General features: G+C 48.9%; 1 protein-coding gene across 1 annotated transcript in view; it reads left to right on the top strand.

Annotated features, from left to right (window-relative positions):
- Positions 1–12,076, top strand: part of plekha6 (pleckstrin homology domain containing, family A member 6) — a 56,437-nt gene that overhangs the window by 26,609 nt on the left and 17,752 nt on the right. Inside the window, 2 exon segments of the mRNA XM_077003956.1 lie at positions 2,690–2,790; positions 11,186–11,301. Of these exon segments, the coding sequence (XP_076860071.1) occupies positions 2,690–2,790; positions 11,186–11,301 (217 nt within the window).

Below are 12,076 nucleotides of genomic sequence, written 5' to 3'. Positions count from 1 at the left end.
ACATGTCAGCACAGTGTGACCCCGAGCTTTGCACGCAGGTAGTGTGTGTCTGCGTGTTTGCGTAAGGGTGTGTGTGTGTGTGTGTGTGTGTGTGTCCATACGGGAGCAGCGTGTACAACCCATCTGGCCTGGCTTGGACTCAAACTGCCAGAGGTGAATATTTATTGCCATGGTAACCTAATTCTGATTGGCCACTCTGGTAACAAGTAACCAATAGTATATATCATGTTATATTATGAATATGATATTAAGGGACAAAACTTTCTCTTTCGTGGAGGTAAGACCCCTCTCTGTCATGAACATCAGACCCCTCTCTTCATGAATCAGACCCCTCTCTGTCACATATATCAGAACCCTCTCTTTCGCATATATCAGACCTCTCTCTGTCTCATAGATCAGACTGCCCCACCTGACCCTCCGTTCTCCACACCACCCCATCCTGCGTTGGGCTTCACAGTGAGAGGCCTGGTGTCTTTCAAACCCGCTGCTCTGCTTCGCTCTCCAGCCACTCCCACAGGCCTCAGGCTCCGTGCCTCGAGGCCGTTGTTTTGTTCCACAACCCCACGCCATGCTCACCCTGGCTGGACCAGGTCTCTGGCTCCATGACGCTGGGCCTTTCTCCCTCTCCTCAGCTCCATGGCATCCTACTGCACACCGCTCATTAATTCGCAGTCAAACTCGGCGAAACGTTGAGCTTGGCTGCCGGCCTTGCCGTCTCCCGCCGCCACCCTAGTTTCCGGCTGGAGAGGCGGGCGGAGGCGGAACACCCAGCGTTGCCTTGACACCCGTTTCCATGTCCCCCATCCGAGCTGTGAGAGACGGGGACGCAGGGGGATTTAATGGCTCGCCGTTCCAGTGAAGAGAAAGCAAAGATAAATGGGTAGTGTTGTTGTTGCTGGAGATATCAGAGCTGCATGCCAGCTATGAGAGAGGGGGGAGGGGAGGGGAGAGAGAGAGATGGGGGGGAGGAAGAGAGAGGGGGAGAGAGAGAGAAATGGAGAGGGAGAGAGAGAGAAAGAAAGGGAGAGAGAGGGGAAGAGAGAGAGAGAGAGAGAGAGAATTGTTAATATGAGATGAAATGGCTCAGAAAGAAGGAGCAGCTGAACAAATCTCTCTGCATGTCTGTCAGAACTGAGCAAGTTTGACTGCTTTTCCAAAGAAGCCAGTTTGCCCTGTTTTGACCAGGTCACTCCAGCTCCTGGATATTGTGTTTGATCTCAGTCCACATTCCTCTTTTAAACTTCCAAATAACTTCCAAATCTCAGCTTTCAGGAGAAACGCCACACAGCTGATCACAGGTCAGTTTGAAAGCACGAGTCATGAGCTGATTCCTAAAAGAAACAGATCAGATCAGATTGTATTGACATTTTGGAAGTTGCATGTTGTAAGAAGGGATGGTTTCTACACTTCATTAAAGCGCCATCACTACACTGACTGCTATAGCTGTCAGACACTGTGGAGTGAGCCGGAGACGGTGTGCGTGGGGATGTCTGCGTATGTGTCTAAGTACCAGGTGGATGAACTGCATGTGACGACATGTCGGTGTGTGTCGTGGGGCCTGTAATCTGGGGAATGTGGGTGTAAAAGTGTGTATTGTAGTTCCCAGAAAAGAGACCTTGAGTCCTTGAGGGTGTGATCCGCTCAAGCAAAATCAACAGGTTGCTGTTATGTTGTAACTGACATTTGAAGATGATTTTCTTAGGTAGCTGTAGACTACTAACTTTTTTTTTCTCTGGACTGGAGTTTGTATTGATTTTGTGTCTGATTTATTGTTCATTTTTCTTTCTGTTATGAACTATGAATATGAATTTTATGGTGGGTGTAAATTTGTTTGTGTAGGGATTATGTATAAATGATGTTATTTATTCAGAGATTACATAGAAAATACATTTACTGTTAAGTTGCTCTTACTGTTAAGTTGCTCAGACAGTTCTCTGTCTCTGAATTTGCGTGTGTGTGTATTTGTGTGCGCTTGCTGGGCGTTTCTGTTTACACTCACCTGTGTGTGACTGAGTATGAATTTTGGCTAGAGCAGGTACAGTACAGTTGGCTGAGAGCCAGAATTCCTATAACACTTAGTCAGAGGACTGATATTTTCTCTCTCTCTTTCTCTCTGACGCTCAGTTGTTAGAGGGGCACCATTTCCACGGCGGTCTTGGTAGTGGCAGCACAGCGGTGGCGAGGGAGAGAACAGCTGAGAACATCGAACCCTCCTGCCCGCCACACTCACACTCCCATTTAAAAATTAACAGCGTGCTCCATTATTTAGACAGCCAAAGTGCCCCATGCATTCCCTCCTCCCCTCCCTCTCTCTCTCCCTCCCTCCCCCTCTCTCTCTCTCTCATTCACTCCCTCTCTCTCCTTGCTATCTGACACTCCGTACTGTTGCTTCGTCAGAGCGTGTGTAAGGGTTGTGCCGGTTAGCGCGGCACCGTGAGACTAAAATGGATGTTTACATCGGTCTTCACCTGCTGCTTCTCCGGGGTTTTTCCGTTACACCTCCCATCCTCTGAAGAGTTGCGGAGTTGTGCTTCTCGGCAATCAGGGACTGTGGACTGTGTTTTTACTAACGGCAAGTGTTCTGAGGTCCCCGGGGTGTGGAGTGTCTTTCCCCTCGCTGCACTTGTGGAGGAATATTTCTATGGTCCTGACCTCTCGTTTTTGGTCTTCTGTTTTTTGCCCTGTCCAGACGAGAAAGAAGAAGTGGTGTTGGGCAGTCTTCCTCTGCTGAGCTTTAAGATCAGCCCGGTCCAGAATTTGGATAACATCAGTCGTAAGTTTGCCTTTAAGGTGAGTGAACGCGGGGGTCTGTGTATGTATGTGTGTGTGTGTGTGTGTGTGTGTGTGTGTGTGTGTGTGTGTGTGTGTGTGTGCGCGCATCTGGATTGGGTCTCTGTCAGTGTGGAGGTGTGGTGGAGTAGGAGGTGAATACTGGGGGGGGAGGGCAGCACTGAGCTGTGAGAGGTGAGAACAGTGTGTGGTCTGTATCTAAAATAATGGGTGTTGAACACAGTTACTGGAATCTTGACAAAACCACAGTACTTGTCAGTGTATTTATAGTATAGTATATAGTAATTGTGTGTGTGTGTGTGTGTGTGTGTGTGTGTGTGTGTGTGTGTGTGTGTGTGTGTGAGAGAGAGAGAGAGAGAGTGAGAGAGAGAGAGAAAGAGAGACTAATACGAAGTCTGTGTGTATTTGTGAAGTGTGTGAAGGGGTGTGAAGATTGAGTGCATTATCACATTCTGTTTCCTCCTTATCTCAAAGGGTTTGGCTGTGGGTGGTACTCAGATATGCAGCCTGATTGGATAATCTGGACTCTGACTGCATCTCCTTTCATACATGTTTTGGCAAAAGTGGTTTGTTTACCTGGGTTTACTGTAGATAAACGCGTTACCTGCATTACAGCAACAGAGGGTTTAGATGGAAGTTGTTTTGCTTATGTCTGCTGGAAACCCTTCCGTCATGGTGTTGTGTGTAGTGTAGTGTTTCCCAGTACTGATCCTGAAGTCGCCCTGCGGTGCGCGTCTCAGTGTTTATGCTGTTCCAACACTAAGGCCTTCTTAATTAGCCGCTAAAAAGCGCCCTTGTGGCACGCGATCAACGCTGACATTCGCAGCGTTGCACAGGACTGGATGAGATGCACGAGGATTAACGTGTGGACGCCGTGAACGCCACCTGCACCCCACCCTGGCCGGGGGTCTTCACCACACTTGTGTAGGGTTGCGATGTCAGGCTGTAAATCACACAGATGGCCTTCAGCGAAACAACAGCCTCGTCGAAGAGTCCAGCGGCTAGCGTGGGTGGGGGTGTGTCGTCCGAGACTCCAGGTGTGTAGCCAGGTGCCCGGTGGGTGGAGAACGCGAGGGTGTGTTTGGCGTGCATGGTGCCGCCTGCGGTATTTGCCACGTCGCCGTGGGGATGCCCCGTGGGCATGGGAGGAGACGGCACGAGCCGTCAGCGAGTCACCGCTCCTCCGTAGTTACGTGGCGTTGGACTGCCGCGATTCCCAAGAACTCTGGCGGTTTTCCAACCGCCACCAAGCAGTTTGCCCATAGGCTCGGAAGAAGGTTAGAGGTGATGACCTTTGACCTCAGTTTTTAAGGGGGCAGATGGGGGCTGCGGGCCTCAGTAAAACCTGTTTAATGCCGTTGGCTGTCTCTCTGAAAGTAGACTGACATCAGTTATATGTCTCCTAAAAACACCACCCTGGTGCTTGTAATGCTAAAAAAATCTAAAATTTTTTGGTTTTGTGCTAATATGTACATTATACCATGGAGAGACAGGTTGAATTGTGTTAAGTGCTATAAAATCCTAATCACACTGGGTGAAATCACAACACCATAACGCGCGAGTGTTTTCCGTATATGACTTGCTATTACACTAGAATCACGTGATCACACTCCGCTGTCATTTTCCTGACTTGTCATTGCGCAAGGTTAAGAATTAACTGGAAAATGTGTGTGTGTGGTTTGGGGGGGTGTCTGATATATTGGCTGCAGTCCTGCTTTGACAACAGTTCTGCGTCTTGGGTTGCCATCACAACCACACCAGCAACACCTCTGGCACCGTGCACCTACCTCCTGTTCCGCCCTCACAGGCCCCGCCTACTGATGTTCACGCCTTTGGGCCTGGCTGTCTACTACCGGCCAATCACAGTCCACCACCAGAGGACAGCCCCGGGCTGGCAGGGCCGAGATGACCGTTTGTGAATAGCCAGGATATTTGCTGATATTCCTGTGTCTGAAGTCCCCTTGGAGTTTGTCGCTGTGGGTGTGAACCATATGCGTTTAGTGCTAGTCAAACAGAGCGGTAAGCCTTTCCCACTTCAGACTCATCACTGGTGTTTTGGGTAGAGTTGAGATCTGGATGGAGGAGTGTTTCCCTTCCCAGACTGGGTGGTGGTGGAGTCTGTAGAGTGTGTGTGCTGCCTCTCTGGTTCAGGACGAGTCCACAGGGGCACACACAGCGCGGGCGGCTTGCCGGAGGGGCGGCTGTGAGCTCGGGTTCGTTTTCTTTCTTTTATTTCTTTTTTCTCTCTTATTCTCTCTGTTTCTGTCTTCTTCGTTCTGTAACAAGGCTCTAAAAATTACACATACACATGCACACACATTAACTAACACACACACACACACACACACACACACACACACACACACACACACACACACACACACACACACACATGCAGGAACCCCATCCTCTGCCTCAGAATAGCTCTGCTTGAATATTGATGAAGAGAGGTTGCATAACTGCAGTAAGACTGCATTAGAAGCCGGGGCTGCCCTTCCCCCAGGCACCCCCCCCCCCAAACACACACACACACACACACACACACACACACACACACACACACACACACACACTTCACTGCAGTCAAATTGCCCAACACGGACACACCACACATTGTTATTCTGTCACTACGTACTGTGACCGTGAAACGTCCTCCGATATGTTCAAAGCACTATTGGACAACCTATATGTTACTGGCAGGGCTGCGTCATGCTCTGTTGGTAATGACCCTCATGCTGTGACCAGTTGGCGGGTCCCATGGTCAGTATGCTGATGGGTGTGTTAAGGAAGGACAGACGAGGAATCTCATACCTCATTTGGATATTTTATAGTCACAGATCCCGAAACACAGGACAGTTCCCAGAGTGTCAGAATTCATGCTGATAAGAGATCAGTTGCACCTGGGTTGTGTCCGTCATGATCTTGGAGGGGGTCTACGGCACCCGCATGAGGGAGTCTGCTCAGGGTTCTGGGCAGTAACGTGGAGAGCTTGGGGTGGCCCGGTCTCACCATTCCCCTCCATCATCACCCAGCTCCACCTTCCCCTCCATCATCACCAGCTCCACCTGCGCATCCAGTCTCACCCCTCCATGAAACAGCTCGCTCAGTGACTCACACTGACACGCCTGTGGCAGGAAATGCTACAGATTTTGAAAACTGATTTAATATTGTGAAGAGAGGTTACTGGCAGAGCCAGCCGTCTCACTTTCAGTCTCCCGTCTCTTCCCTGATTACTTTACGTTGTTTGATTAGTGGATCCTAGAATGTGTGCACAGATCTAGGATGTGTCAAACAGGCAGGAAGGCTGTTTGTCCTGCTGGCTGCCCTGCCTGTACTTTACCCGGCTGCTTGGGTCCGGTGTCCCAGGGCTACTGTTTGCAGGACACCTTGGCCCGTGTGTGGGAGGGAAGCGTCGCTGTTATCGGCGGTGTTGTGTGTTTACTCAGTGTGGAACTGGGACCCCGTGCTCCCTGAGAACACACTGACAGCAGAAGGCTACGCAGTGTGTGGGAGGGTGAGCGCATGCGCGGTGGACGGAGAGCGAGACGGCGTGCACACACGCACACACACACACACACATGTTCGCACTTCCCTTGCGGACGCCTAGTTATTATTTCTTGCAGCAATCAGTAATTACCCAGTCTCGTCCTGGTTGCCGCATGGGTTCATGAGGACGTCTGGTTTGACAACACAGCGGTGAGTGCTCCTGCAGACTGTGGCTAGCATCTCATTGCTTTGCAGTATGAGTTTGAGAGAGAGAAAGAGAGAGAGAGAGTTGTGTGTGTGCATCTTCACCTGTGTTACTGGTCATGTTATATGTTGTGCTCACCGGAGAAGATTAGCTCTACAGGCTGTGTGACGTTTGGTGGATGGGTGAAGATTCTCCTGTGTCCCCTGGCGTGTCTACGGTGGTTCTGTGGGTCGGCCTGCCTGCCTCTGGCTCCAGCTCTTATCAGGAAGCATCAGAGTCAAACGAGGAGGCTACTGTGTGTTTCCCACACAGGGCTGGCTGAAAAAATAGATCTGCCTGGGTGGAGAGAGGAACTTTCAGAGATGGAGGTGGAAGCGAGTCCACAAAGATTTGGGAGGGGTCCACGGAGGGTGATGGAAAGGTGATGTGGGTGGGGCCAATGGTGGGCTAGGTTGAAAAGTGGGCAGGGTCAGTTGGCAGGATGAACAGGGTCGCTGCTATCATGACCTCATGATCAACATGGTGTCAGCATTGCCACAGTGCTCAAGTGCCAAATGTTTTTCTTCTGCTCTACACTGATCTGATCTAGCTCTGGTCTGATCTAGTTTGTGAATGCTCTTGTCTGTACAACACAGCAGGTGTGAGGAGAAGCATCTAGAGATCTGGTAAAGGGCCCATCGTCCTGCACATGTAAAACACGCCTGACCTGGAACTGGCCTGGGGATTGATTAGAGGTCACTGGCCAGACTCCACAGTAACACTTCAGGGAATCGGGGACTTCAGAAAGGCACATTGTTTTAAAATGCTGTCTCTTTCGATAACCTCTTGATCCATAGTGGCTGTTTTTCCTGGTATTCTTAGTCCCACGCTGGGCTGAAAGCTTCTTGAAGGACTTTGCCCTTAAAGCATAACAAATGACTCAGCGGACATGAATCATCGTGTCGTCCGCTATAGTGCAGCGCCATAAATGTCACCGCCGCCTCATCTTCATCCCTTCGCACACAAAGACCCTGCTCATTTCAGGTCTACTGTTGAGAAAACCCAACTGGTTTCACTTCACCCCCCTCTGGTGAACGGCTATCTGATGCGTGCCTAGAGGTCGCCGAGGCCACACCCCCCCCTAAGCAGCACTCTCATACGAGCGAAGGAGGACTGCAGAAACCAACAGGCGAGACTCGGGTTACCACGGGCACGGCTCTAGAACCCACTCTTGTCCTGCCGGTGAGACGCTGTGCCCCCCTACGCTGGAGTTTGTTGCCATTGGTTGCATCAGGTGGCAAATTACACAAAGTCAGTATAATGTTCGACTGTGTACAGTGGGGGAAAGCAGCGGGTGTGTAATGGATCTCATAACGATCTTCCCGAGTCGCGGTTATAAGCCGTCTTCCACTCGCCAATGTAAACTGTGCACAGCATGTCCAGGCTAAAGATGTTTTGCCTTCGAGTTGGCTTAGATGCCTATCAGACTATGATCCCCATCAGATGGCTGTGGGGACCTGGCCCACCGATACTAGTGGAAGAGATTGAGTGCAGGCTCGTGAGAAAAGACCCTCGCCTCTCACGAGCCTGGGCCGTTTCATACAGGCAGTTTCTCTTCACAGGCTGGTGGTGAGTGTTTGATTGAGGTTATCATTAAGCCCTGTCTAAATATAGAACAGTTTAAGACAGATAGCAAGACGGCCACTGACTGTGTTAATGGCTCTTGTGAGTCACCCATTTTGCTCTGGCCAGTGGTAGCAGGAGAAGAAGTTGTGCTGGAAGTCCTTGTGTTAGACACAGCTGAGATGATAGAGCACAGTAAATATATATCAACTCTAAATGAGGGGGTGACAAACGAAGTTGCCGGTTGCTTTCTTCTAGATGGTTCCCATGTCTTCTAGATGGTTCCCCACTTGCAACTTGTGATTGCTGGATTTGTTGGAACAGTTGACCTCATAACACATTAGAACATTTTTTCATATGAATCCTCTTAAGCTTTTGCCACCAACCTCTAATGATATGTGCTTCCTGGCACAAGCTGTCCTACTTGTGCGTGAAAGCTGTTATGCTAACGTCGGTGTTCCTAGTAAGTAATGTGTGATGCATGTGAGTGAGGAGAAAGGAGGTCTCACGTTTCCAGAAGATCAACCACGAGGTGTACCTGCAGGGAGTCGTGCGGCAACAATATCCCAGTGAATTCAGGCACGGAATGGCATCTCAGTTTCCCAAGGCCCTGAAATGAACCAGCGGTTAGGGGAGCGTTTGACATTTTCAAAAGGGAGAGGCTACGTGTGTAGGGAGAAGAAGACAGCTTCTCTGGGAACAGGCGCTGTAGTTTGAAAGGGGTTCGGGACAAACGCGATGTGGAGTGCTGGTTTCACGTGTGACCAGTTTTTCTCTGGTCTCTGTAAGCGGAGCAGCTGTGTGAAATGCAAGCACTTCAGGTGGCTTTTGTCTTGACCCTGTGGCCTCTACCGTTTCGGGCAGATCATAACAGAAGGCGGCAAACTCGCACAGCACATTCTGTGAGCTGCTCCAGAGATATGCACCGGAAATAAGTAGCTTTGCGGATCAGGCGGCGTCGAAGGGTGAAATGCGTTGGGAGATGTGGGTATTAAATGCCGTTTTGTTTGTTTGTTTATGTAAACGTTTCAGTTCCACTGGATGATTGGGAGTTATCTTGAGTTCAGCCAAAGTTCTTACCAGAGAACGTACCAGAGAAGAGCCCCTCTGTTTCTCGGCAGGCCATTCTTCGGTCTGCCGAGTTCGCCCGCGAGGCTTCTGTCCGTAGGCTCGCCCCCATCTGCCTTCAGTGTTGATTTAGATTTGTTATATCAAACAGCTGTGTTCTGCTCATTTGAGCTGATGCTAATAGTGTTGTTCAGTCCATTCAGAGAATCACGATCATCTAGATTGACCTTTCCCATCTCAAAAAACAAACAAAAAAAAAAATCTAATGCTTTCAGAAGCTTCTCTTGTGCAGTAAACATGATAAGGCCACACCCTCGTGTGGTCATTACAGAAGCTCGTGATTCATTGTGTATATAAGATATCGCTGGCACACCTACAGGTGACTAACTGCGCTTATTGGGGTGTCTTGCTCGTGATGAACGGACCGCATTACAGTAGCCGTGATTAGATAAATCAATGGCTTAGTCACGTCTCACGCTGACCGGTTTACTACATGCAATAAAACTGGTGCGGAGAAACACCTTACCAGCGCAGGAGCAGATTTGCGGGGATGTGTTGTTTCGCCTCAATGCAGAATGTTCTGGAAACTCAGCAAAACTGAGGTCATGTCATTTTTGGCAGATTCATGGGCGGTGTTGGGACAGAGTGTGCACCTGGCGTAGAGACATGGCAGGGACAGAAGCTGTACAGGAACGAGACCAATGATGTGATGTTCAAGTATGAGAACACACCTTGCTGATATGATTATAAAGTATCCCATGCAAGATAAACTTTTGATATGTTATCTGGTAGCGTATAAAAAAAGAAACACTGTATCTCAGTGAATTTATGTCTGTGGACATGATAGAGTCGCGCTAAAGCCTGGGGTATGTCCCGCTCGTATATCAGTGCACAGATATTTCAGGAAGAGGTTAGATGATAAACCTTTTGGGGGCTCCTTGATAAAACAATGCCTGCGTACAAGATGGCTTCTCTCTCAGTGTCTTTGTTGCCCCCATGTGGTTCAGTCTTTGAGCTGCAGTGTACCGTGACTGAGCAGTGTGTGTGTGTGTGTGTGTGTGTGTGTGTGTGTGTGTGTGTGTGTGTGTGTGTGTGTGTGTGTGTGTGTGTGTGTGTGTGAGTGAATGAAACAAAGTCTGTGCTTTGATTAAGTCATTAATCTACAAGATATTACAAAAAGTATGTGGAACCCACACACATTCTGTAATTCACAACGCCATAAATATTAAATAATTTAAAACAGAGGGTTGTTCTAGATTAATCTATTTTTATCAGTACTAATGTTGATTAACAATGCCTTACAACAATGCCACAAAGCTATTAACTACCTCCTCTTCCAGGAAATTAACTCCAGTAACATAGCAGTAATGGCTGAATGAAGATAGTTGACAGTGTTCAGTGTTTTTTATAACCTTCCAGACCACACCTAACCCTGTAGCTGACTAGCTGAGCACCATGTCTGAACCAGTTCTCCTCACCATCATTCTCTTCCTTCTTATCCTCACCATCCATACCACTGAGGGACCCCTGAGGGAGCTGGTCTCCACAGTGCCTGTGTAGAAATGAACTCTTTCTCGTAGGTATTTGAGTGTGTCATCTTCTTCCACTCCTCTTTGTTATCTGCATGTTGACATGTTTCAAGAGAAGACCAGACTCACGTACTTGCATTGTAGATACGGACTGATAACAGGGTAGTTGAGGAATTCTTGATTCATTGCATGACACAAACTGCTTAGTGTGTACATGCTGTATTTAGTGTGCTTGGTGAGTGGCAGGAATGTTTACTAACTAGTTTTAAGAGTTTCATACAGGATTTATATAATATACCTGGATTTGTTTTGGATATTCATGATGTGGCATGAACACAAAAGCTTACATGTTGTCTGGGTTTTGTCTTTTGTGGTGTTCATGGTGAAGGTATTTTGAAAAGTAACGACTCCCTTTCTCTCTTTCTTGCAGGTGTGGTTTGATAAAGAGGAAGAGGAGGGGGAGGAAGGCAGAGACCCTAAGGGCAGAGCTGCATTCTGTTTGCAGGTGGAGCACGCAGGGACTCGCACGTACTACTTCAGCGCGGAGAGAGTGGAGGAGCAGCAGGACTGGATCAAAGCCATGAACGAGGCCGCCAGGGTCCACGTCTCACCGCCAACTGGGTAGACACACACGCCCTCACACACACACCCTCACACACACACACACACACACACACACATGAACACACACACCCTCACACACACACACACACACACATGAACACACACACCCTCACACACACACACACAGACACACACGCCCTCTCACACACACACAGACACGAACACACACGCACACAAACACACACGTCCTCACACAAACACACACAGACACGAACACACACGCCCTCACACACACACACAGACACACACGCCCTCACACACACACCCTCACACACACACACAAACACACACGCCCTCTCACACACACACACTCCCACTCATACACACACACATGAACACACATGTTCCCACACATACACACACAAACACTCAGACAAAAACACAAACATACGCCCACACACACACACACACACACACACACACACACACACACACACGAACAAACACACTCCCACACATACACACACAAACACTCAGACAAAAACACGAACACACGCTCTCACACACTCTCACACACACACAGACATGAACACACACGCCCTCACACATACACACACAAACAAAAACATGAACACACGCCCTCACACACACACATGCTCCCACACATACACACATGAACACTCAGACAAAAACACACGCACACAAACACACATGAAGACAGTATCACACACACACACACACCAACACACATCCCCTCACACGCACACACACACAAGTCTACAGACCACACCTCTATATAAAATCTGTTCTCTCTGTATAATAATGTAAGCAG

The sequence above is a fragment of the Brachyhypopomus gauderio genome, chromosome 1, assembly GCF_052324685.1.
Source record: "Brachyhypopomus gauderio isolate BG-103 chromosome 1, BGAUD_0.2, whole genome shotgun sequence".
NCBI lineage: Eukaryota > Metazoa > Chordata > Actinopteri > Gymnotiformes > Hypopomidae > Brachyhypopomus > Brachyhypopomus gauderio.
Note: the sequence above shows the minus strand (reverse complement) of the source record. Positions and strands in the feature narration are given on the sequence as shown.